Source organism: Fundulus heteroclitus, chromosome 3 (assembly GCF_011125445.2).
Source record: "Fundulus heteroclitus isolate FHET01 chromosome 3, MU-UCD_Fhet_4.1, whole genome shotgun sequence".
NCBI classification, from domain to species: domain Eukaryota; kingdom Metazoa; phylum Chordata; class Actinopteri; order Cyprinodontiformes; family Fundulidae; genus Fundulus; species Fundulus heteroclitus.
In genome coordinates this window covers 30,183,794-30,208,420 of record NC_046363.1, presented here as the reverse complement: position 1 = coordinate 30,208,420, position 24,627 = coordinate 30,183,794, and the positions used below count along the sequence as shown (strand labels likewise).

General features: G+C 43.8%; 1 protein-coding gene across 1 annotated transcript in view; it reads right to left on the bottom strand.

The window, feature by feature from the left end:
• Positions 1 to 24,361, bottom strand: part of cicb (capicua transcriptional repressor b) — a 56,639-nt gene extending 32,278 nt beyond the window's left edge. Inside the window, 2 exon segments of the mRNA XM_036135178.1 lie at positions 11,668 to 15,657; positions 24,134 to 24,361. Of these exon segments, the coding sequence (XP_035991071.1) occupies positions 11,668 to 15,517 (3,850 nt within the window). The 5' untranslated portion in view covers positions 15,518 to 15,657; positions 24,134 to 24,361.
• Between the last annotated feature and the right edge of the window lie 266 nt (positions 24,362 to 24,627).

Below are 24,627 nucleotides of genomic sequence, written 5' to 3'. Positions count from 1 at the left end.
ATTTTCTGATGGAAAACTTACAGGCAAAACAAGGACACTAGTGATGGCTGAAAAGAGAGTGAAAATGGGTGGAACAGGCATAGACTGAAGAGGACCAGAGGGTAAAAATAGAATGAGAGTCATTTTCAGCAGGAGAGGTAGGGGGGGGGAGCCGGAGAGGAGGGGTGCGCGCAGAGAAAACAGCTTGTGAAAACAGAACTTCTCTTAAATGGAGGGGAGGGGGCTGAAATTGGGACAGGAGGGGGAGGGAAGGGTGGCGTTTAAAGGTATCCGTGTTGTATAAGAGATGAGACAGAAAGAAAGCCGACTTGTACGTATGATGCTGGATGAGTCAAGAAATCATGTTCGGCCTGACTCATCTAGGAAAAATACAATACGGGGAGGGACTTGGTTTCCACCAAGAACCAGTCAGCACATCAGGACTGATGTGCTGACCAATAAGACTGAGAGAGCCACTGGCAGCTGCTGCATGAAGTAGTAAAAAAAGGTTAACCCTTGATGTGCTGACTGGGTACTTCTGGGTACTGAAGTACTCATTTGACTTGAATATGGAGTCACAATCTGCACTTTCAACCCCGCAGCTAACTGGAAGAACGAAGAAAAAAAAAAAACATCTTAAGGATTTTGCACAGATGTAAGTTTTCAGGTTGTTGACATCAGCGAAGTGAGCAACACAGGATGAGTCTTAGTTTCTTTCTGATGTGTAGAGAGAGAGTTAAACCTACAGGTATTAGAAGAGCAGACAGTCAGAAGGTGAAAGTAAGAGATTAAAGCTTATCAACCGCGCTGAGCTCTCTCGACTAGTCAATCCAGCAAACACAGCGTGGTATAGCTGGAAAGCTTGACACAGCGAGTCAAAAGCACGGAAGGTGATAGGGGGCAGGGGTGGAGATGAGGCGATTACAGTCTCTGCTCAGTTGCTGCAGCCTGAATAAATAGTGCAAGCCCTTTGCTCACACAGAAATGTTCATACAACTTCAACCTTTTCACCTGCTTTCTCATTACGACCGCAGACCTCCATGTATTTTTATTGGGATTTCATTTAGTAAACCAACACACAAAGTTGAGGATCACTATAAAGAAGAGGGAAAAATTACACAAAGTTTAACACTTCTGAAAAGTGCGGTGTGCGTTTGTATATTCAACTCACCCCGAGTCAACACTTGTAGAACCACTTTGTGATTCAATTACAGGTGGAAGAAGTCTTTGGGGGGTATGTCTCTACCAGTTTTGCACATCTAGACACTGAAATTGTTGTCTAATTTACTCTGCAGAACAGATTATGCTCTGTCGGATTGGATGGGGACCGCCTGTGAATAGCTATGCTTAGGTTTTGCCACTGATCTTTAATTGGATTTAAGTCTGGAGTATGGCTAGACCTTACCTCCACATAGGGATGGGAATGGAAAACCGGTTCCTGTTCAGAACCGGTTCCGTGTTTTCCAATTCCGTGGCACCGTTTGACAGCTCGCTAAATGATTCTCTTTTCGATTCCGTCGTGCCGCGGCTCTTAGCAACACGTTAGCACGACGTTTTTTTTAACGCAAGTTACGTCACGTTTTATACGCAAGTTACGCACACGGCGTTCAGTAAGCACGTGTGCGTAACTTGCGCACGACGTGACCAGGCTTAAAGCAAAACAAAAAAAATACCGCCCCATCGGGTAAACGGGAAAGTTTAGCTTCATTTTAAGGAAGAGAAAGATGGCAACGAGGCGCTTTGCAATCATTGCAAAATGGCATATACATCCGCGGGAGGAAATAGATCCAACAGGCAGAAACACCTGCGCACACACCATGGCATACAATTTAACGAATGCCGTGTTTTTGATTCTTACCGGACAGAAGCTAAAGTTACGAACAGCATGGAAGGCAACTCTGGTGGTAAGTAGCTAGTTTTACATCACTGGCTGGTTCGTAGTAAATCATATGCCATTTCTGGAAATAAACCAGTTTCCTATCTCTCTTTTGGGTTATTAAGGGAGTGCGTCTTTATCGTTAATCCAGCCCTTCATTGGTAGCATGTTTAATTAGAACTACTGGTAGCTGGAATTCTTACATGATTCTAGCTATTGCAATGGATGTAACGAAACATGATGTGAAGTTGCGCCGCAGTTCAGGGAGCGAGAGAAAGGTGATGCTCATTTATTTAAATCAGGGGGAGACGAGTTTATTTCCCAAAATTGTACAGTAATGCTTTTTCATTAAACGGGTGGCTTCTCCTTTAAATTTAGATGACTGAGGTTATCTAAAGGGAGATTAATAAGCAACTGTCACAACAAACTTACATTTTCTTGTATTCTAAACAACTCATCTACTGTATTTAAGTTTGTTCTTATATTCCTTTTTTATTTAAACAAATATAAATGTTACTCCAGTTGCACATTTTCTGTGGACATCTTGACCTTGTTTATTTGTAAGGTCGTGTGATAGTTAAGTAAACAAAGTTGATGTTCATCATCAAACTGTTTGTTCTCCTTTTTCCCCCAAATTGGAATCGAAAAGAGAATCGAAAAGGAATCGAATCGTTTCACAGAATCGATAAGGGAATCGGAATCGTGAAAATCTTTTCAATTCCCAACCCTACCTCCACATAATATACCCTTCCAGCTCTGGCTGTGTGTTCAGGGTTGCTGTCCTCGCTGTAGGCGGGTGTATTTAGCATCATCCATTTCCCTACACACAACACAGCATAATGGTGCCACCACCACCATGTGTCATGTTGCTGAGGGTCTTTTCAGTGTGCTACTTTTCATTCTCATTCCACCTGAACTGCTGATCACTGCAGCTCCTCCACAGATACCAGGGGCCTCCTATCTATGCCTGAGGTGGACGGTCGCATCTCGGTGTGCAGTAGGGTCATACGCGTTCCATTTTTTTGCATGATGAACTGAACAGTGTTCAGCAAGATGTTGAAAACTTGTGAGCTTTACAACCTAATCCTAATGTAAACTTTATCCTGAACATCCCGGTGTGTTTCCTAGACTTTACGATGCTGTTTGTTCACTAATGTTCTGTAGAAAAAAAAACTCTAAGGACTTCACAGAACAGTTTGATTTACACTGAGACTGAATTAAACACAGCTGGACTCGGTTTATCAATGAACTGAGTTCTGATGGCACTGCATTTTACCTAGGGGGATCAGAGTGAATGTGGTTAATTACCTCAGTTTTATATTTGTGGGAAAAATGGTAAAACCTTCTATTATTTTTCTTCCATTGGTCAATTATGGGCTACAAAGTGTTCATTTGTCACAATAAATCTTAATAAAACACCCTAAAGTTTTTTGTGGTCATTTGACAACATATGAAAAAGTTTCTAGACTGGTATAAGACACTGTATGCAATTCAACCAAGTCTGAAAATGAAGTCATTTGCTATAAAAGCATATTTTTCCATCTGTAAAAAAAGGGTAAGGTGAGCATTTTCTCTGATAAAGATAGCCGAACACAAAAAGGCCACACGAGATGAGAAAAATCAAGATAACTGCATGTTCATGAAGCTGCAAAGAGTCAACCTGAGACGACGGTGGGAAACCACAGACACATCGCTCTTAGTCATTTAAAATAGAGATAAGTCATGACGACTGGTGAGAAAACAAAACTAGAAAAAAAAAAAGAAAAAAAAAAAAGGTGTGAAGAGAAACAGTGAAAGAGAATTTCCCCCTGAGCTTAGCTTAAACTCGCTCTCCTTGCCACGGTGCTGGCGGTGCAGTATTTGTGTAGGTGTTCAGCAGCTTTTATTGGCTGTCTCCTCTCACAGACATCATGCCTCTAATGTGCATGTGAACACTTGTGTCCAACCCCCCCCCCCCTTCAACCCATCCACAGTTACGTCTGTCACACTGGTAGGATTTCACAGGAAAAACTTTTCCTCCACCTCCTATTTACCTTCACTTGCACATTCGCTCTCTCTCTCTCTCTCTCTCTCTCATCCCTTAATTCATCTTCCACCCCTGTGCTCTGTGCCTCTCCCTCCCACAGCCCACCATTCGCTCCGTCCAATTATAACCCAATCTACCGGTCCTGTTGCAGTTACCATGGCAACAGCGAGGCTGGGCACAGGTCCTGATGTTGCCCCGTGGTCACCGGTTCGACCAGTCACCGTGCAGCTTTGTTAAAATAAGCTAAACAAATTATGTTAGACGGCTAAAAGGAGACGGAGATGGCTTTGCAATAAAAATTAAAAAAAGACATCTTTCCACGACAGTGACTTTTCTCATAAATCGGTCACAAATAAGGCCTTGATTATCGGGGCGGGGGGACGCAGGAAGCAGGAAGGAGAGTAGCCGGACACTCGCGGCTTTTTAAACGCCGCTTCTATCAACCTGCAATCGTCGGTGGGGGAAAAATACGTGAGGCGCAAACTTGAGATCACTGTTGGAAAAATGTTGGTTTCCTTCGATCAGCAACTCAGTGCAGGAACTTGTAATGTAGGCTGTCAGCCATCTGGGGGCACTGCTAGCCTGCAGATTAATGGCGAAGAACCAGGCGGCATCAGAAAACTGGTGGAAAGACTGTGAAACCGAAGATGCAAGGAAACAGACACAGAGTGCGATGACAAGGAGGAAAAAGGCTCAGAGGCAAAACAGCAACTGTTTCGAGCCTGAATAGGAGAAACGCAAGAAAACTTATCTGCTAAGATAAGAGAAAGTGAAGTTGAGGTGATTCCTATTGGACAGGAAAGCAAAGTTAACAAAAAAATGCTTTAACTTGACTTGCTTGTGCTCAATTCTTGGAGCCACCGCACATCAAGACACCTCTGTGTAGGGGAGGACTTTGAGAACCGTCTCTAAGTATGTTTCACCTACTAAGAAAATAGATTAGACAGATGTGGTAAATGTTTGGGGGGGGGGGGGCTTCACGTGTGCCTCAGTGCACGTCGAGATGGCTGTGCGATCCAGATGTGGTTGTTGCCATGGCCAGGGAGGATATGCAGGGCTTTAAGCGTTACGTAAAGCAGGGGCGGGAGGGAGCGGGGATGTTATTCCCGGGTATCCGTATCCGGGTAGATGAGGATGAGGAGGGCGAGAGTGGAAAGGAAGGGTAGCGAAGCCACTGCAATGCGATGAAGGGAAGAGTTAAAAAAAAAAAAAGTGTCATAATTCTTTAGAAAGAAGCAACGAAAAAAAAACAGAAGTCGGAGGGAGGGATGCGTCCAAGTGCAAAAAAAAAGTGTATTCACGTGTTACTTAGAGGAGTGTGACATGTTTACTCGGTGTTCGACCAACTGTGTACGATTGTTTCCATTTGGGAGCAACTTAACGAGGCGCCATGAATTATGAATTCTTCTGAAAACATAAAGACTGTAAGGCAGCTCTTCTTAAGTCCTTATAAAAAAAGCTCTGAAAGCAGAACGCCAGTCATGGTATCAGTTTAAAGATCGATTTAAGCTCAGAATTATTCAGACAACCGAGCAGATTTACGTTCAGAGTGCCCACCCAGATTCCTGAGGGTCTGTGGAGGGAGCAAAGGATTAGGGCAGCGGCACCGAGGCCTTCCCACCTCGGGCTCTCCGACCTCTTCGCAAAAGATGAATGTTAGAAAAAATGCCAGTGGAGGCCCGCAAAAAAACATATCAGCAATTATAAGAAGTGCCGGATTGCTGTATTGCCTACAAAGGCTTTTGAATGTATTACCGAGATCTGCAATTTTGTCGTTAAAATGTAAATAAAACCAAGGAATTAAAAAAAATTCCCTTTATACATTGTGTTATTTCCTTTTTTAAGACGCGCCAGTCATTTCCAATCTGAAACAAAACTTCTGGCTTGAATGACCAACTTTAAATCCAGAGCTGTCTGGGGGTGGAAACAAATGTCGGGTTCAGCTGTGTTTTCTAAACTTGCACGGCCTGGGAGCGTTTGAATATCTGAACACAAACGCCTCGCTCGAACGCCCCAGCCACTGAATCATTTAGAGGAGACCCTCCGATAATCTCGGACCGTCCCTGCTGCTGCTGGCCGACGCCGTCTGAGACGCAGCAAGAGCGTCTCGTAGCGCGATTGGTGTGTGAGCACGTGTGAGCGAGCTGAAGTTCCTCCTCGCTGAGCGAGCAGTGGGGCACACACACACACACACACACACACACACACACACACACACACGAACATCCGCAGCCACAAACAAACATCACACACACACACACACACACACACACACACACGTTCGGGGGCCACCATTTCTACCTGTGAATGTTCGGTGTTATTATAAAAGCTACAACAGTGGGATGTTTGCTGTGTTGCCATGGCAACAGACGTTTTGGCGCTCTCTCGCATCATATCCGGTATTTGGTGATTGACGTTTTTGTTACTTCGTCTTCCAAGCAGACAAACACACACATGCAGAGAGAGAGAGAGAGAGAGAGAGAGAGAGAGAGAGAGAGAGAGAGACGCGCGCGACACCTTGACAAAGAGGTCTCATCCTTCACCTTTTCACCCAACAGTTTTTATTTCTGTTCATCAGACCGTTATTATTATTATTATTATTATTATTATTATTTATAAAGTGGTGTAAAAAGGCTGTTCAGTTATTTCAGGGGACTGTTTGTGCTTCTTTTCTTCTTCTTTTTTATTTGCATAATACAACACACACACGTATGCCTCATTTGCCTCGTACACCATAGTGTCTTTCAGGCTTCAGTCTAATTAAACACAATGTATTTTAGTCGTATTCAAGCTACAATTTCTACCTGGGGAAAAAAAAAAATTCTGAACATTTATTGTAAACATTTTTCATTCTTTCATGTTTTGGCTGCATAGAAAAAAAAAATAAACGTCATTTCATTCGCATGTCTGACAGACTGAAAGCGCTTTCATATCTGAGGCTGTAGGAGTTGGTAACGCACATCGCAGCAGAGTTGGTGAAGGATGTTTCGGTGCTTTCACCTCCCCGAGAACACTGCCGTAGTTTTCTGGCATAAATCAGGCCAAATTTATGCTGATGCTGACACTGAGTGTCAGTGTGTGTGCTCTGACTCACGGTCATTATCATTACACAGTCACAAACACATATTTCTAATGGTATTATGTTTGAGCTCAAGAGATCTCAGAAGTACTTTTGGATAAATCTCGAGATGGCGATGTCGTTTCTTGATTTTATAACAACAAAAAGAAACAAATGTACTAACGACGCGGAAATGTTTTTTTTACATTTTGGTCACGGCACATTCACAAACCTCGATGTGTCTTATGGGGGTTTGCCACATGACAGACCAACGAAAAATGATTCATAATTATGAAGTGAAAGGAAAAATGATACATGGTTTTAAACGCTTTTATGAAACAAAAATCTGTAAACTGGGATGTGCATTTGTGTTCAGCTCATCTGACTCAATCATTTGAAGCGCCACCTGTTACTGTGCATTTTGGGATATGCCTCCATCAGCTTTGCATATCTGCAGAATGAGTTTTCTTGCTAAATTAGCTCCAGCTCAGTCAAACCGGTTGCAGAGTTACTGTGAACATCAGTTTCCAAATCTTGCCACAGATGATCAGTCATATGCAGATTTAGCCCATTCTAACACATCATAGTGCTAAACCACTCCACTGTAGCGCTGGCTGTATGTCTGTGGTTGTTGTCCAGCTGGAGGGTGAACCTCCATCCTGGCCTCAAACCTACAAACTCTCACAGCTTTTCTGCCAGGATTGCTCTGTATTTAGCTCCATCCATATTCGCATCAACTCTGACCAAGCTTCCCTGTCCCTGTTGGAGACAGCCATCCCCACAGCATGATGGTGCCACCACCATGTCTCACAATGGGCACTGATTGCTCAGGGTGTTAGCTTTCCGTTAAATGTAGCATTATACATGTAGGCCAAAAAGGGAATTATGCCTCATCTGACCACGGGACCTTCTTCTGCCGCAGTGTGTGTGGCACACCACAGGTTTACCTTTATTTCAAACAACACCCGAGCAGCAACTCTCTGCAGCTTCTCCAGAGTTACCACAGTCGCTGGTTGTCTGAATAATGCTCCTCTTGCCCTGCCTGTCAGTGTGTGTGGACAACCATGCCTCGCTAGGATTGCAGTTGTGAAAAACCTCTTCCATTTATAGATGATGGATCGCCCGGTGCTCTGTGAGATGGTCTAAGCTTGGGATATTGTTTTATAACTTAACCTAATCATAAACTTCTCTGTAACTTCATCCCTGGCTTGTCCGCCGTGTTCCCTGGTCTTGGTGATGCTTCCTTTTCACTATTGTTGTCTAAGAAATATCTGTCGTTTTTCACAAAAGAGCTGTGAAACGGCATAACCCCTGTTTATCAATTAGGTGACTTTTAAAGGCAGTTTGGGGGCCCTGGATGAAGGAGTAAAGGGGGCTGAATACAAATGCATTACACTCTCGTTTTAGCAACATTTACAATATTTAAAAAAGAAAAAAAAAGAAGAAAAAAAGCACATTATTTTTTCCTCAACTCCACAATTACTTTGTGATGGTCTATCACAAGATCCCACACTGCAGTTTTGTGGTTGAAACATGAAAAAATGCTATATTAATAGGAATATTGCTAACCATTATATGATATTATAATATATTATTTGCATAACCAAAAAAAAAATCTAACCTACAAAAGATTATTAATTGCCCATATTTCACAAGCGGATAAAAATACACAAATATGAGAATAATAACTGCTCCATCCTGCCCTCCAGAAACAGACCAAATGTGTAATTGGACACGCTACCACATGCGCTCCGGACACGCACGCAGCAAAGCATGCACACCCTCACACAAAGACGTGCCATTCATTCATTCAGCGTCCCTATAGCTGCAAAAAAAAAAAAAAGGGATCAGCAGAAGAAGCGTATACTCAAAACGACACCCCTTATTTCCTCGGGCCGCCCACCCCTCCGTCACACCCGTGAATACCTACACAACGGCTGGTGCAAAAAACAGCGAGGGCAAAAGGTTACGTGAATCGGACAGACTGACACCATGTGTGCACAAGCAAGAGACCTGAAGATAAACCGATGACAAATAATGTTCAACACACTCTATTATACAGCCCCCCCCCAAGCACACACACACACCAGAGTTTGAGAAACCGATTTTTCACACACCCACACCAAACACTATAACTTGCAGTATATAAGCGAGACACGCTGACAGCCGGCTCAGAATGCAGCCACTTCAATATGGCTGGCCATGGAGGCTGCTCACTCCCTGCTCCACGACACAGTCACTCTCAAACAAACAAAACACACCAGCAAACAGAAAGCGTCGTCTGCGCAAATAGTTTGCGGTGAGTGAGAGCAGCTCCTGGGGGGTCAGGGAGGAGTCGACCGGTAACAGTTTCTCCCCTGCTGCTTGTGACCTAAGCATATTCAGCGGAGCAAAAACAGAAAAACACGAATTTGGAGGGAAAGGCTTCAGCTGGCCTACATACAGTTCGTCTAGGTTTGTCTCTAAATGTTAAATTCTTCCGCAGCAGTAATTCGCAACGTTTCCTACCACAACTCTTTCATTGGGACTAGTTATTTGTATATTATCTAAAATCTCTTGTTAGTTCCTGTTACAAATCCCCGATTTATCCTGCACAGTATCTTGGATATATTGTTAGGCCTGGCTGTTACCACTTAGCTTTAAAATTACTGCTACGTAATGACTGGAAATTTGAGAGGAACCCCTCCGCTATCTGCAAAGCTAATCCTTTTATAATGTAGAGGTTAATCCCTATAGAAAGCATAAAACAGCACAGCATGCATGTCAGCGCATACAGTCTGTTTTTTCCTTTTTCCCCGACCCTCGCACACACTCGGAGGATTACAGAGAAACGATGCTTTGTTCCACAACCGTTTGCATTTATAAACACACCAACAACATTTAAATCATTCATTTAGTGGGTCAGGTCAAATTTTTCATTTTAGATTAAGGCCTAATTTCAAAATAACATCCAATCGATGTTTTGAAATCTTGATTTGCAGCATTTGATTACTCGGGTAATATTAATGCATACATTTTCTTTTAAATCTATGTTTTAAAAAATTGTGTTTTTGGCTGAATCAGGTGAAGAGATTTGGGGGTTATCAGGGTACATGAAGGTTTTAAACAGAGTTTTGAAATCTCTAAAGATTGCTGGGCACTGCTAGTCAGATGGCTGAAACAAGGCTCCTACACTTTTCACTCACTTAAAAGAAAGACAAATTTGTTGGTGTGAAAATATGTCGAGTGGCAAAACACCTGGACAACTATGTTGTAGATAATATAGGAGCACCACCCCACACACACAAAGAGGCACCTCCCAGCTCATTTTATTTGTGATACTAAAATATATAGTACTCTCCACCCTAACCTTGAAAGACCTTACTAAACTGTTTGTTTATTCTCGTAAGACCTGGGAACTTTAGTTCAAACTCAGGCTTTTATACACCAGAAAAAGGGCTGAAAAGGTGAGTTTCTCTTCAAACGTATATCAATTGTCAAACTGATTTACAGATGTGTCAGGAGAAAAAAGAATATATGGTTTAAGAGCATTTTCATACATCAAAAAGCCCATGTTTAGACTAAAATTAACAGGTCCTAAGAGGTTATGCTATGTTTGTTTTTTTACCTATGTGGCAAAATACAAATAATTAAAAAACTGTAAGAGATATCAATGAAGAGATGTAAGAGTAATATTATTATTACTGCAATATTTGATATTATTTTAGCAGCAGCAGTAAAAAAAAGTAGTTATTTTCTATTTGAAATAAAGTAATTTGAATATGTTATACATATTTAAATATTTGTGTTAAGGCTGATGTCAACCATTTTTACTGAAGGTGACAATCTGATGTCTAATCTGATCTGATGAGTCGGATGAATTGACAACAACACAGCATAGTGGTTCCGGGTTGGTTTTTAACAATTACAAATAAACTGTGTGTGTTTGTCTTTTTGTGCAGAACAACAATAAAAAAACATGTATAAAACTACATTTACTCAATGAGCTTTCTCAGTATCTAAAAAGGCACTTTTCTGTGCCTCTGGCTTGATTTGTGAAGATTTTTTTTCCCATTGGTACTTGATCCTCGAATTTAATCTGTATATTTACTACAGTTTCTATTAAACCTTGCTATCTGAAAATAATTGAAAAAAGGAAATTATTTTCTTATTTATAAGATGCAAGATCAGCTCAGTGTACAGGATTAAGGCCAGTTAAAGAATCTGCGGGTAAGATAGGAAGGTAAGATTTTTGACCAATCTGTATAATATGATTGAACTTGACTTCGTAAAGTGCCTTGAGATGTTTCATGATTTGGCGCTATATAAATAAAATTGAATTGAATTGAATGTAAGCCAGGTTTTATAAATGCATCTCATGAAAATTAGACTATGAAGCTGCAATTTTAGAATTTTTTAATAAATAAATAAAATTATATTTTCTCAGTTTTATATAATAATTTACACTAGAGTATTTTCTACATTTCCAACCTACTGCGCCTAAATAACTACCAATTGAAAAGCAGACATTTCTGACTGAAATAATGTGTTTTTAGATTATTCTAACAGTGTTTATTTTCTTTCTTTAATAACTTATTGCTTCGGACACCAACTAGAGAATTTCTCAGGATGCACAAACGTACGGTTTGAATAGTTGACTCCAAATCACTCAAAAGTTTCTCCCCTTTAATTCTAACTCCCTAGACCCGACAAACCGAACGCACCTCACACATTTGTGCACACTCTCACCTGTGCCAGGACGTCCCATGATGATGTCCTTTCGAGGGGCAGGGTGCAGAGTTTCTGCTGGTAGGATCAGAGGGAGCAGAGCTGTGGGAGACGGGTGACAGGGAACCGGCTGCTGGACCTCCCCGCCAAACGCGCTGCACTTGTTGTCCTCTCGCTCTCCAGAGCTGTCCGTGCTCGTCGGCGCAGACGCTGTCGCGGTTGCGCTGACGGTAACCGAGAGGGCTTGGAGGGGGGTGGCGGTTTGGTCGGTGGATGGTAGCGAGGAGGGGGTCGGGGAGACAAGTACCAGAGTTTGGGCTGGGCTCCGCAGGAACACAGTACCGTTGGGCACTGTGGCCGCGGCGGCATTAATCGGGACAGGAACCTGGAGGCCAGTGACGGGTTGAGGAGTGAGGGGGGTTAGGGCGATGTCTTTAGGAGGGGGGTTATCTATAGCTGCCTCGTTTCTACCTCCCACTCCTCTGTCCAAGGCAGACTCGGTGAATTTAGCGAGCGGGACTTCAGGATTTCGAACAATGACAGGGGAGTCCCGCAAAGTCTGATGGGGTATAGGGACCACCCGTCGGGGCCCTCCGTCAGTAGAGAGAGGTGGAGGAGTTGCGGACACTAGCAGGGGAGGAGGAGAGGCAGCGGCAGAGGATGGGGGCCTGCTAGAGGAAGGTGTGTTCAGTCCTTTGAGCTGGGAGAGGGTGGGTGTATGTGTGCTGGAATGTGATGCTGGTGTTTGGGGCGAAAGCACTCTGAAGGAGTTGTTGAGGTCTCCCAGCTCAAGCTCTGTTTTGGGTGTATAATCGTGATGATGTGAGGGAAGGGGTGGTGGAGGGGGTGCGTCTGATTTTCTCTTGCTGGGGCTCATGGGGACTGTAAACGTCAGGTTACTGGGGAAGGAGGGCTGGATCCCCGAAACATGTCTCTCCCTTTCACCGCCTCCTGGTAGGGTTGTTGGTTTACTCCCCCCACCCCCTCCTCCACCTGCACCACTGGGCTGCCGGTGTCTCCGGTGTTGTAAGACTGGGGATGCAGTGATTGGGGAGAAGTTGGCCGGCCTGAAACCGAACAGTGGAGAGGGTGAGGGAGAGGGGGCGGGGGAGAAGGGAGACTGGTTGGAGATGGGAGAGAAGGAGGGAGTGCCAGAGCGGGAGCTTCCTAATGACACAAGCATGGTGGCAGCCTCACACTCATCTAAATCAAACCTTGATGACAGTTCATGAGGGAGGAGGGAAGGGAGGACCAATCGTGGTCTGGAGTCTCCTCTGCTGCTGGTCTCACTGCTCTCCCTTGAGGTGTCGTCCCACTCAAATTCACTGCTTGCCCTCCCCCGAAGGTCCGAAGGGGTCACCGTCCCTGAGCTGCTGCCTCCCCCTCCCTTCTCTCCCCCTGCTGCCTCCATCTCTTTGGTTTTCATGGACAAGTGTCTAGAGCAGTAGCCTCGGCGCTGAGACTCCTTCATACAGCCCTCCCTGGAGCACAGCCTCCTCCACTGCTTCCCGTTGAACTTTTTACGGATGCCATTGGGAGTGCATACCACGTCGCCTTTTTTGTATTTCTGCTGGGCCAGTGAGAGAGGAGTCCTGGAACGGGAGGAGGCTGGTGAGGAGCCCACACCAGAGGTGGGAGTAGGGGTCTGGGTGGGAGTGGTCTTGGTTGGAGGTAGGTTTGAAGTGGTGTTGCTTATTTCAGGGGTGAGTAAGTTAGGAGAAGGGATTGGCAGAGGACTGGTTATTGTAGAGAGATGAGGTGGCCCTACACCCCGCACCATTGAGAGGTGAGTGGATGTAGGTGTGTAACTAGTGGGCTTGGACACAATGTTTCGGTACTGGGAGGTTCCAGCACTTGCTTTTGGACCAGTGGAATGAACCATGTTGAAATGAGATACCTCAACATCTTCCTCTGGTGTGTTAGGCTGTTTTTGCCTCTCTCTGCCAGACAAACTGCTTTCACACCCATGACTTGTGATGGCCACAACACTGGAGCTTACAGTGGGGGAATTGTCAGGTGGGTGTACAGCTCCAGTGGTGTGCCCTCCTGCAGCCCCCTCATGTGAAAATCCAGGGCCCAACCGTGCTCCCCCTCCCAGCACCCCCATCCCAATACTCAACTGGCAGACTTCTCTTTCTACCTCCATCTCCTCCCGACGCTCCCTCTCCTCCCGTTCCCTCTCAAGTTCTCTCTCCTTTGCTCTCCCACTGTCTAACTGGGTGACCTCCCACGGTGGGATGAGTAGTCTCAGGCTCTGTCGGGACACCCAGACAACCCGACCTGTTACTTTCCCTTTGTCCCCTACCAGCTCTCCACCCAAAGTTTCTCTGTCTTCGTTCAGCAGCACCTGGTAAGGAAACGAGACACCAGGGTGGGGGTCAACTTGAACAACAACCCCCTCCCTGTACACCAGAGGACTCCTTTTCTCCTCACCAAACGGCACACAGACTCGAGTCCCTGCAGCCACGGGGGAAATGCCGGGCGGGGGTGAATCTAGGATGAAGTCGACAGCACTGTCAGCCTCTACAGAGGGTGTCACCATGGTCCCACCACAAAAGGGGTATTTAACAAGAGTTTCTTCACCTTGGAGCTGAACTTCAACAGTACCTCCACTCACCCTACGCACCACCCCTGGTCTAAACACAGGAGGCTGGAGGCATGGATTTTTACCACCGGCAGTCTTTATATCACTTTCCATTTTTCTTCTTATCTGGCGAGCCAGCACTCTCTGGTTCTTCATGCCTTTAGCCAGAGCTTCAGCTAGACCCTCCGAAAGACTGACCTCTTTCAGGAGTGAGTTCTGGAAAGGAGCAACGACGTGGAGTTTAGCATTTGGTCCCGTTGCCTCCATCACATCCAGATCAGAGGAGTGCTCACTAGCTGTATCGGTAGACGAGGAGCGCGCTGAGTTGGGGGGCCCCTCCGACTCATTTTGTCCAGTCAGTGAGTCTCTTTCCTTGGAATGTGACGTCCTGAGGGTTTCATCCTTCATCGAGACAAAGTCGTTTGCTTCTGTAGGTTTACTTTCTACTGTTAACACTGATGGCTGATTACCTGAGCAATTTTTACTTCTGCTATTAATGGTATTTACATAAGTACTATGGCTCTCAGCACAACTGTTACTACTGCTAATCATACTGGCAATACCACTTGTAGTGTTGCTGGAAGTACTGCTATTTATGCTCACATTAGTGGCTTTATTAATGCTGTTGGTAATATTGTTACTATACTTAAACATATTATTTGGAGCATTCACACTATTACCGTTTTTGCTGTTGATATTGCAGTAACTGTTTGATATGAACTGAGGGCTGGAGGTAGGAACATTATCTGTGACATTTGCATTGTTAGCAAAGTGCTCATACATGTATTTTTTCTTGGGTACGCGAGCTTTGAACGTGGCCGTCTTCCGACTGGAAACTGAGCCTAGACTGGGGCTGTGGTTGATGGCTTGTGGGGGTGCAGGTATGGAGAGAGGGGCTGGGGCAGAGGTAGGCAGTACTACAGAATCAGTGGCCGGGGTACTGTTCCCATTTGTCCCGACCATTTTTTCCTTCTCTGTCTTTTCCTCTGTCTTCCCTCCGTCGCTTGTGTCCGACACCACAGGTTTCGTCCGTTTAGTAGTCTCCTCCTTAGTGTTAGCAGTGCTGTTTGTGATCAGTTCATCATCTGAGTTGGCATCAGTGGGTGTCGGGGTGTATTTTCGCTTGGAAGGAGTACTGGGTGTGTGCTGTGTGGTTCTGACGAGGGTCTCCTTCTTGACTCTTTTGGAGTCTTTCTCTTTTAAGGGCTGAGAACCAACTCTTTTTTTCCCCCCTCTGCCTCTTGTTAATGGCGGAGAACGTCTTCTGTTGGTCTTTAACGGTCCCATCTCTTGCTCACTGTACACAAAGTGCTACAAATTATATGATGCTCTTCTTTTGTGTGATTAAGGCACTCTTTTTTATTATTGTGCGCTCTTCTTTCTTTTTTTCTGTGCTTTTCCTGTTCATCTGCTTTCCACAACGTACTCTGTAAAAGAGAAGGGAGATGAAGCAGACAGGTGGTCATTTATTGTCTTCACAATCAGAAATTGCCAGGGACAGAAATTACATCATACATGGAAGTCAGCTACACTGCACAACTCACATTGGCTCAATAGCTAGAGAGTGCTTTCAGTGGGCATGCTTTCCATGCCTGCCCTGATTCACTACAAAGTGCATGCATAAATGCCGCCGTGCGCTTGCAACACGCAAGGGTTTATAAGACATTAAACCTGGATTCCAGTGTTACAAACAGCAGCAGTTGTAAAAACAAAAATATGTTGTCTTAAAACAACCAAAATATTGTCAGCTTGACTCAAAAATAATCTATAAAGAAAGGCATTACTTAAAATATTGTGGCACGACAGCTCGCGTCATGAAAATGCCACAATATTTCTCCCCAAAGGGAAGTCTGTTTCACGAAGCTCTACCCATTTACTGTTTCACCTAAAGCTGTTGTGTTGTTTCTTTATATCAACTTGCTTGCGTTAGGCTTCTGTATACAGATTTGGTACTTTGATTTAAAAGCGAGAAAAGAAGCTGCTCTGTTGTATTGACAATGTCTACTGATGACGCACCTGCTACTTTTACAGCGGTGACAGATGAGTAACAAATGATTTGTATTTGTATTTCCATCTCAACTAGTGCTAGGCAATAAAACAATTTAAATAAATTAAATAACAATGATAAACGTAGGCATTAAAATGCATTAAGGAAAATAACACATGTGGGCTAACAGGCAGCATGTGGGGTCACCATTATTTAACCATTTTTACAAGATAGAGAAGGGCTTGCAAACACAAGTGTGAACTAGATTTGCACTATTTTCTGGTTGTTCTTAAACACGTTTGCATTTTTAGACAGTACTGCAACCAGGGTGTATCTATTATCATATTGCATCATGAAGGCCGGCTCTGTCCTGGGATGCCTTCTCGATCCAGTGCAGATGGTGGGAGACAGAAGGACTCTGCCAAAAATAACACTGAGGGCGACTCCCCAAATGTATAAAGGAAGGTGCTCTGGTCAGATGACAGTAAAACACTTTGTCTGACACATCCCATCACACCAAGGACATCCTCCCCCGTAGTGAAACATGGTGGTTGAAGCATCATGCTGTGGTGACGCTGTGCAGCCGCAGGGGCTGGGAAACTGGTCCGAGTCGAGGAAAAGATGGACAGTGGCGAAGATAATGGATATTCTTGAGCAAAACCTGTGTTAGTCTGCCTGTGATTTGAGACCTGGACGGAGGTTCACCTCCCAGGAGGACAATGACCCGAAGCATGATGCTAAATCAACGCTGGAGCGGTTTCAGGGGAAATGTGTAAGATGTGTTGGAATGGCCTAGTCAAAATCCAAGCCTCAATGCAGGTGAGAATCTGTGGTTAGACTTGTGGACCGCTGTTCACAAGTGAAAACGATCCAACATGAAGGAGCTGGAGCGGTTTTACCTCGAGGAATTGGCAAAAATCCCAGTGGCAAGATGTGACGGGCTCATAGAGACCGATCCAAAGCAACTTGTAGCTGCGATTTTCCACAAAGTTCTAGTTCAAAAAGTACTGACTTGATTTAGGGTGAACGGGTTAAGCACACAAACGTTTTCTGTTATTTTGTCCTATTTGTTGTTTGTTTCAAAACAAAACAACAATTTATCTTCAAAATTGTAGGCATATTCTGTAAACGAAACTCTCAAACAATGCATTTTAATTCCAGGTTGTGAGGCAACAGAACATGCAAAATGCCAAGAGAAGTGAATAGTTTTGCAAAGCACTGCCAAACATTGCATCAAATAAATCATCAAATAAATGACTTGCATAGAGAGACTAAATGCATGCAATTTATATAATTAGCTAATATGTGTTGATGTCCGAGCGTGTTGATAAATTTTGCAATATATTGTGCAGCCAATAATTGCATGCAACGGAAGTTTACATGGTTAGCTGATGACGACGCTAAAGTTGGCATCTGCTTTATAGCTTCCTGTCACAATCGAGCTGCTAATTTGCTCTTTGAAAGGAATCCTCTTTTCTTTAAAATCTAAAATAGTTAGCCTGATCAAACCTCATCAGGAATATTCTACACTTAACAAAGAGGCTTTAAAACTAGGGATGCACCGATATCCAATTCTGATATTATTACTGTTATGGCCGATGACTGATATTTACCTATCTTATTTATATATATATATATATATATATATATATATATATATATATATATATATATATATATATATATATATATATATATATATATATATATATACAAATACACTATATATATATATATATAGTGTATTTGGCTGGTTTTATTAGTGGGACAGATACCGATATTTAAAAAAAAAATACATAAATGACTACCATCAGCCAATAACAGTGCCAATGCAGATATATTGTGTATTCCTATTTAAAGCACAGTTTGAGACTAATGAAACTTTCATCCTGTTTTTGGGAACATAAACGGACCATTTTCAGCGTTCAGAACCACCTCAGAAGGAAACTGCCAGATTCAGACTGCTCTAACTTAAATTAAATTACTTTACCCTGATCACAGTCCCTTTAAAACATAGGTTATAGTTTGTGAAAGCTTTAATCCAGTGTTGACAACAACGACAACATTTGGATTCTTAATCTCCCCCAAAACACAGTTAGAGTGTCAGTGTCTCCGTACGTTAGCTGGGTGTATCGTTATACACGGAGAAATAACAGTGTTATATTCTACCAATAATGAAGACATTTATTGACCGGGCCTAACGAAGCCTCCCGTCAGCTCAATAAAAAAAAGGTTAGAGGTCTTAAAAAACAGTTCATATCGGAGATAATAATCAAAAGAAAGAAAAGTATTCTCTACTGGGACATTTATGTCTCTGGTATCGTTCGCCTGATCCCTCCACTGCGTCACCGTTGTGACAGCAAAGCTTTCTCACGGTGCGCATTATGGACGTGATGCTATGTGATCAACTTGGGAGCGATCGCTGCGTTTGTTTTTTGACTTAAATCAGAGCAAAACAGCTGCCGGTGGCCTGGGTGAGGTCACACAACCACAACGCGAGTGGGAGAAAGGGAGGAATACGCGTCCGTTTGATCAAACAGGCTCTTCCTGTGCAGTCAGTGGGAATTTCCTCCGTCATTCTAGTACTCGTCGGCTCCCTCTCGCTTCTCGAGGTCTCAGTCTTTCACAGTCGCCTTTTGTCAGTGTCTTTCTCATGCACACCCACACACACACACACACACACACACACACACACACACACACACACACACACACACACACGCAAGTACGCTTCCACCAAAAGGACAAAATAATTGGAATAATCTGCCTTGGTAAGATACGCCCCAAAATGAGAGAAATTAAAAGCCTGGCGCAGGATCAGGCACAGTCACTGATGTAAGATTACAGGCCTAATACAACGACACACACACACACACACACACACACATTGTCAGACGTACACTGACGCACACATTTGCAGCGTGTCGCACAGAAAGAAGTGTGCATATGTGTTCCCCTCGATTAGGCTCAGCAACTCACCCACATGTGCAAATGCGTGTTTTCCCACAAACGCAGATATGAGCACTGGGCCACTAATTCCTACCCAGACACCGAGAAAGTTTCACACTCGCACAAGGTGACCTCGATGTCAATTGTTTAACAACAACAAAATAAATGAGTAACGCACCAGCTCCAGTTCCTGCCATACGAAAACGCCTCTCTCTCTCTCTCTCTGGACAAAAATGACTAATCGAAAAAAGAAGTGATGTTTGGGCGACCGTCACTATCTCAGTGCAAAAAGTCCTCAGGTGTCAGTTTAACACCAAACCCATTACTCGACAAGTTTGGCTACACAAACAGTGACTCTGACCTTAATTCATTTCACGCCAGTCAATCCACCAGAAATCAGAACTGGACATTTTCCCCTTGATCAGCTCATCTTATTGAATGCTTTAAAAGTAAGAACTACAATTTTGGTTCTAAATGGATTGAGGTTAATGTGCATTGATGCCACATTTTTTTATTTTAATAACAATCGGGTTATTTATTAGGTTAAGATTAGGATATTATGCTTTGATGCATAAAATAGTATAATCTCATAAGTGATTTTCTATTGGGTTCAAACCTTGCAGGACAAGGTTTTTCTCTTTTATGTGTTGCAGCTCATAGAGTAATAAAAAAATCTAAATCTGTGAAAATTGAAATCGGTCAGTCTTAAAAAAAAATGAAAACTGAAAATACTGTTTGTGTCGGTCAGGATAAGCCTGATTGGTGGCTCTCCAGCTTTGCAGATTGATTGTTTCAGTGAGGTTGCAAAAAGCTGCAAAGATTTAAAAACACAACTCTAAAAATATTGCGGTGGATATTAAACTGTAACTACAAACCTGCCTTGGAAAGTGTGTGACAGGAAAAGGGCTTAGTTTAACATAAATATCTATGTTTTCTAGTCTCACCGATTTAGTGGTGAAAGTATTTTAGATTTTATAAAAACCTCCAAAAGGAAATCGGTGTACTGTGCAAACAACGTATTACAATCTATAAGCTAAAGCAAAATTATTCCAACAAAAGACACACTTTTAGCCTCTAATCCTATTTATATATTGATTTATGAATAGTGTAAAACTTAAAATTCCTGAAAATCATGGAAAGAAGGAAAAAAAGAGAGTGAACTCTGAGTGGAGGAATGTACCTCCCACCAGTACCGGACCAAGTACCCCATCATTAGAGGAGATGACGGGGCCCGGGCTGGGAGTGCGGGGTCTGTGGAGGAACAGTATGAAAAAAAAAGGAGGAAGCAGTCAGAGCCACATGTCTGACTGACTACTTGGCTAAATGACTGTCGAGGGTCTGATCTTAGCACAGAAAAATGCGTTGGTCATGCTCAGGCCATCTCTAAATGCTCTGGATGTTGGCTGATAAGCCAGTGGTAGGCATGCATGTGTGTGTGTGTAGTTGTAACCAATAAAAAATATATATAAATGTATTTGTGAATAACCCTTTTCCACTTGTATTACCTTTTAAGTACAAGGTTGAATGTGTTTTTTTTTGTTTGTTTTGTTTTGCCAACTAAAGTCACAAGGAAAACAGTATTATTTAAAGCAATACATGTAATGTTCATGTCAGAAATGAAACCTATAGGTGACCAAATCCTTACCTTAAAAATCAAAACTCACCAATACATGATGGCTTCTAGATTGTTAAATAAAATTTTGTGATGTAAAAAAAAAACAGCTAAAGTCTGAATCTGTGGTGAGAGCTTAACGCCTTAACGTTTGGCAGATAAAAAAAATGATTTGTTGAAAAATGCTGAATCTGGATGAACCAGAGTGAGGAATTTCCAGGTGATTTGGAGTTGGCACTGTCCAGCCAACACGAGAGGCAGCTACAAGTAAAATCACTGCTGCTCTGATCTAAAGCGAACCGGAAGTCGCACAAAGGTAAGCTGGTCGCCACCTCCATGGCGCCGAACTGGACTTCCCTTTAGACGGCCAGAGTTGGCCGTGTCACCCAATAAAGACGGAGGATAAAGGGACCCTCCTTGTAACGTAGCCCCCCGTCAGCAGCAAAACCAAACTTTACACGCACGCTAAATGGCCTCTCTGGAATTTACAGCGCAGCCGTGCGTGCTGTTAAACTCTCCCTCGGACCTGTATATTCTCACACACTTGTTTTACCACGCTTGCATTAGGAGGTTCTCGCAGCATGGATTCTGCACGTCTGCAATGAATGCACACACATTATTTATTTTTTCTCATCATTGAGTTACAATTTTAAATTTCATGCAAACAAACAAACAAAAAAAATCTTCCCTGAGAGTTTTTAGGTTTGGACGCAGGTGCACATAAGGCACAGTCACTCCGCTCGGTCAGTCATAGAAGAGTTCTCATCTTGGTGTTGCCACGAGAAAATTAAGTTGTAGAGTATTTATTACTTAACCATGAGAGCCTAATAAACAGATGACAGTTTATTAAGGCTGTCGAAAAGGACGCAGCCTGCACCCCGCTGCATCACGGCTCAGGTTGTGTGCATGAAATGAATGAGGTGGGGGCATGAAGGGGTGTGGGGGGCAATCAAGCGGCTTGTTATACAAAAGGTAGTCTAATACAGCCGTGTTCATATTGTGTCTGCCGTCTGCGGTGCTGTATTTGCAGCTCCTGTCAAAGAGAACGTATATAAGTAGGCGCCGTGCAGCTCATCTCTCCCGCCTGAAACGTTTTCATGGGCGTCTGTCTGGGGCGCAGGGCTGCAGTGACAGAGGAGGGAGAACGCAAAGAAGAGGAGAGAAGGAACGACCGTGATGGTGAAGCCAGCCGTGGCCCCTCGCGCTCTTCTGGGGGGGGGGATAGCAGGGCGGCTTTGCCCCTTAACTGGGTCACCGGGGAACAGGCGCTCACACTTAAAAACAGCAAATAAAAATAAAGACAACAACAAAAAATAAACAGAGAGCATGCTCTCTTCAACAGGGTCACACACGATTTTGTACCTAAGTTCGTGCGTGAGAGGTGACGGCATACAGACAGAACGGCACGAACAGAGGAATATGGAGTTCTGGTATTTTGGGGGTGAGCCGAGTGCGTTTCTGTCTGCATGTATGTATGCAAGTGAGAGAGGGAGCGCTCGCTACAGAGAGTGAATGTTGTGCCGTACCAGCAATACTGGCAGCTGCCTGTTAGATTGGTGCAAAAACTAAATATTCTCATTATGAATAAAATAAATAAATAAATAAATAAAAAGGAGATGCACCGATCAGGCTTTTCCCTGCAGATACCGATGTCCATTTTTCTATGAGGTCTCCCACCCCCACTCTTCCTTATCGGGTCTATAACAAATAAAAAAAAAAAAGAAATGTGGTGTTTTTGAATGCAGCAAAAATGAAAGAATGACAAGAAAAAGTATATATTGAAAAAAAAAAAAGGGAGTACACCAAAGTGGTGTTGATTGATGCACGTACACGATGAAAATAGTGGGAGTTGTTACTTGGAATGTGGATGTGAGGAGCAGGAAGAGAAAAAACAGAGTCGCATGTATCAGTATTCCGATCAGGGGAAAAAAATTGGACGATTCCAAACTCTGGCCTATCGATTGGTGCATCTTTAATAAAATATAAGCGCCACAAAGGGTCGGACATCTGCACACACGTTGTGGCCGGGATTGATCGGGAGTCTTTGTGGCACAGATCAGAGGTGACTGTTCTTGTTTGGGACCAAATGGCAGAAATGCCAATGTCACATCAATGCCCGGCTGCTCAGCAACATCAGGACCACACACAGGAGCATTGTTATTGGGGATGGCAGGGGGGGTGCATGCCAGTGTGGAAACATGCAGGACAAAAACAAACATCTAATTTCTTTCAGGACTTGAAGTAAATGTCAGAAAACTGCCAAGATGTGCAGATGTCAAGGGATGCATTGGCCAGGATTTAGGGATAGCAGAGCAGGAAAGTGCAGTGACGACGAAAGGAGGGGGGGAAAAAAGCCGAGAAAACACCTAAAAGCATCCCCGGCTTCTCTCTGTGAGTACTACGAGAGACGCTCCACAATGTCACAGGAGTACATGGTGACTCCGGACGGTCAGGCGCTTCGCTGTGCAGGATGACAAACACAAACCAACCGGGTTGTAGGAAAGGGACGCTTTTTTTTGCGGTGTGTTTTCTTTGGCATGCAAAGAAAACACACTGCAACGCCAAAAGTATGCACGCATAAAAAATAAAAATAAAAAAAATTACAAAAAAACAAAAACAAAAAAAAACGAGTGAATCTCCCGTAACGTTGCATGGGGGGAACCGAGTGGTATTTACAATGTTGTAAAACTTGTCTGAACGCAGGAATCTTTTTTTTTTTCCTCTTCGTGTTATCGCTCTAGTAAGCAGCAGCAGCAGTAGCAGCAGCAGCGGGCATTACTAGTACCGTGGTGGTTGTAGTAGTCGTAGTACGACACGGTGGTAGACAACCGAAAAATTGACACAATGACGTTTTCGACACAAACGTTTTTGTTTTTTTGTTTTTTATTTGGGGAGGAAGAAAAAACTAAACACTCCATATAAGATCGATTTATCATGTTGGTAAGCATTTAGACTGCGACGCTGCAAATAGGTCGCTTGTTTTTACTACGCTACGTGCCGCGGCTCCGCGCAACAAAAAAAATAAATAAATAAAACTCAAAAACTAAAAAGGTCAAGGAGGGGAAAGTGCGCTGCAGTTTAACAGGCGACGCTGATACCAACCGAATTAACGTGTAGGAGGATGAGGGGAAACATTTCAGAAAGTTTTTCAGGCTGTTACGCTCCCACCCCTCCCCTGACTTTGGGTTTTTCCCCTCGGCTCGGAAGCCTTGTCACTCCGCTTCTTTTGGACGCTTGTGGAACATTCGACGACCGTTGGCTCTCCTGCGTTCGGGTCTCGTGCTAACTCCTGAGAATTGAGCGTTAGCGTCAGTTTTAGCCGCGCGGAGCCGTTGCTAACTTCGTTCCAACTCACCTCAAACAGCGATTTCCCCCTTCATGCCACACAAAGATTTACGGTCCTATTTTCCCGATGGGGAGAGTGGTGCAACTCCCAGGAACATCCATCTGCTGTCGGCTTTGAACACTTCGCACTTCACTTTTCCTGCACAAAACATGTCTTTCCCCCCTCCGCGGAAACTCAAACAGGCATACAAAAAAACTATCGCTCTCCTTTTCCACTACATTCACAAAATGGTGAATGAACCACTAACAGCTGGGGGAGCTGACCAATGACAGTCCGCTGACAGTTACAGTAGCCAATCAGAGCGGGCGCTGCGGCGCGGAGGGCGTAGCGGGCTGTCAAAGTCGAGTTGACGGACGGGAAGGTGCAGCCAATGGCGTCAGGGATGCTGAGCGAAACCGGTGTCCTGTCCCAAACTTTACAGTATCCAATGAGAGCTTTGGGAACCATAGGAACAGCATGAGTGAGGGCCGAGAGGAGGGAGCATATGACTGCCAGCCAATTGA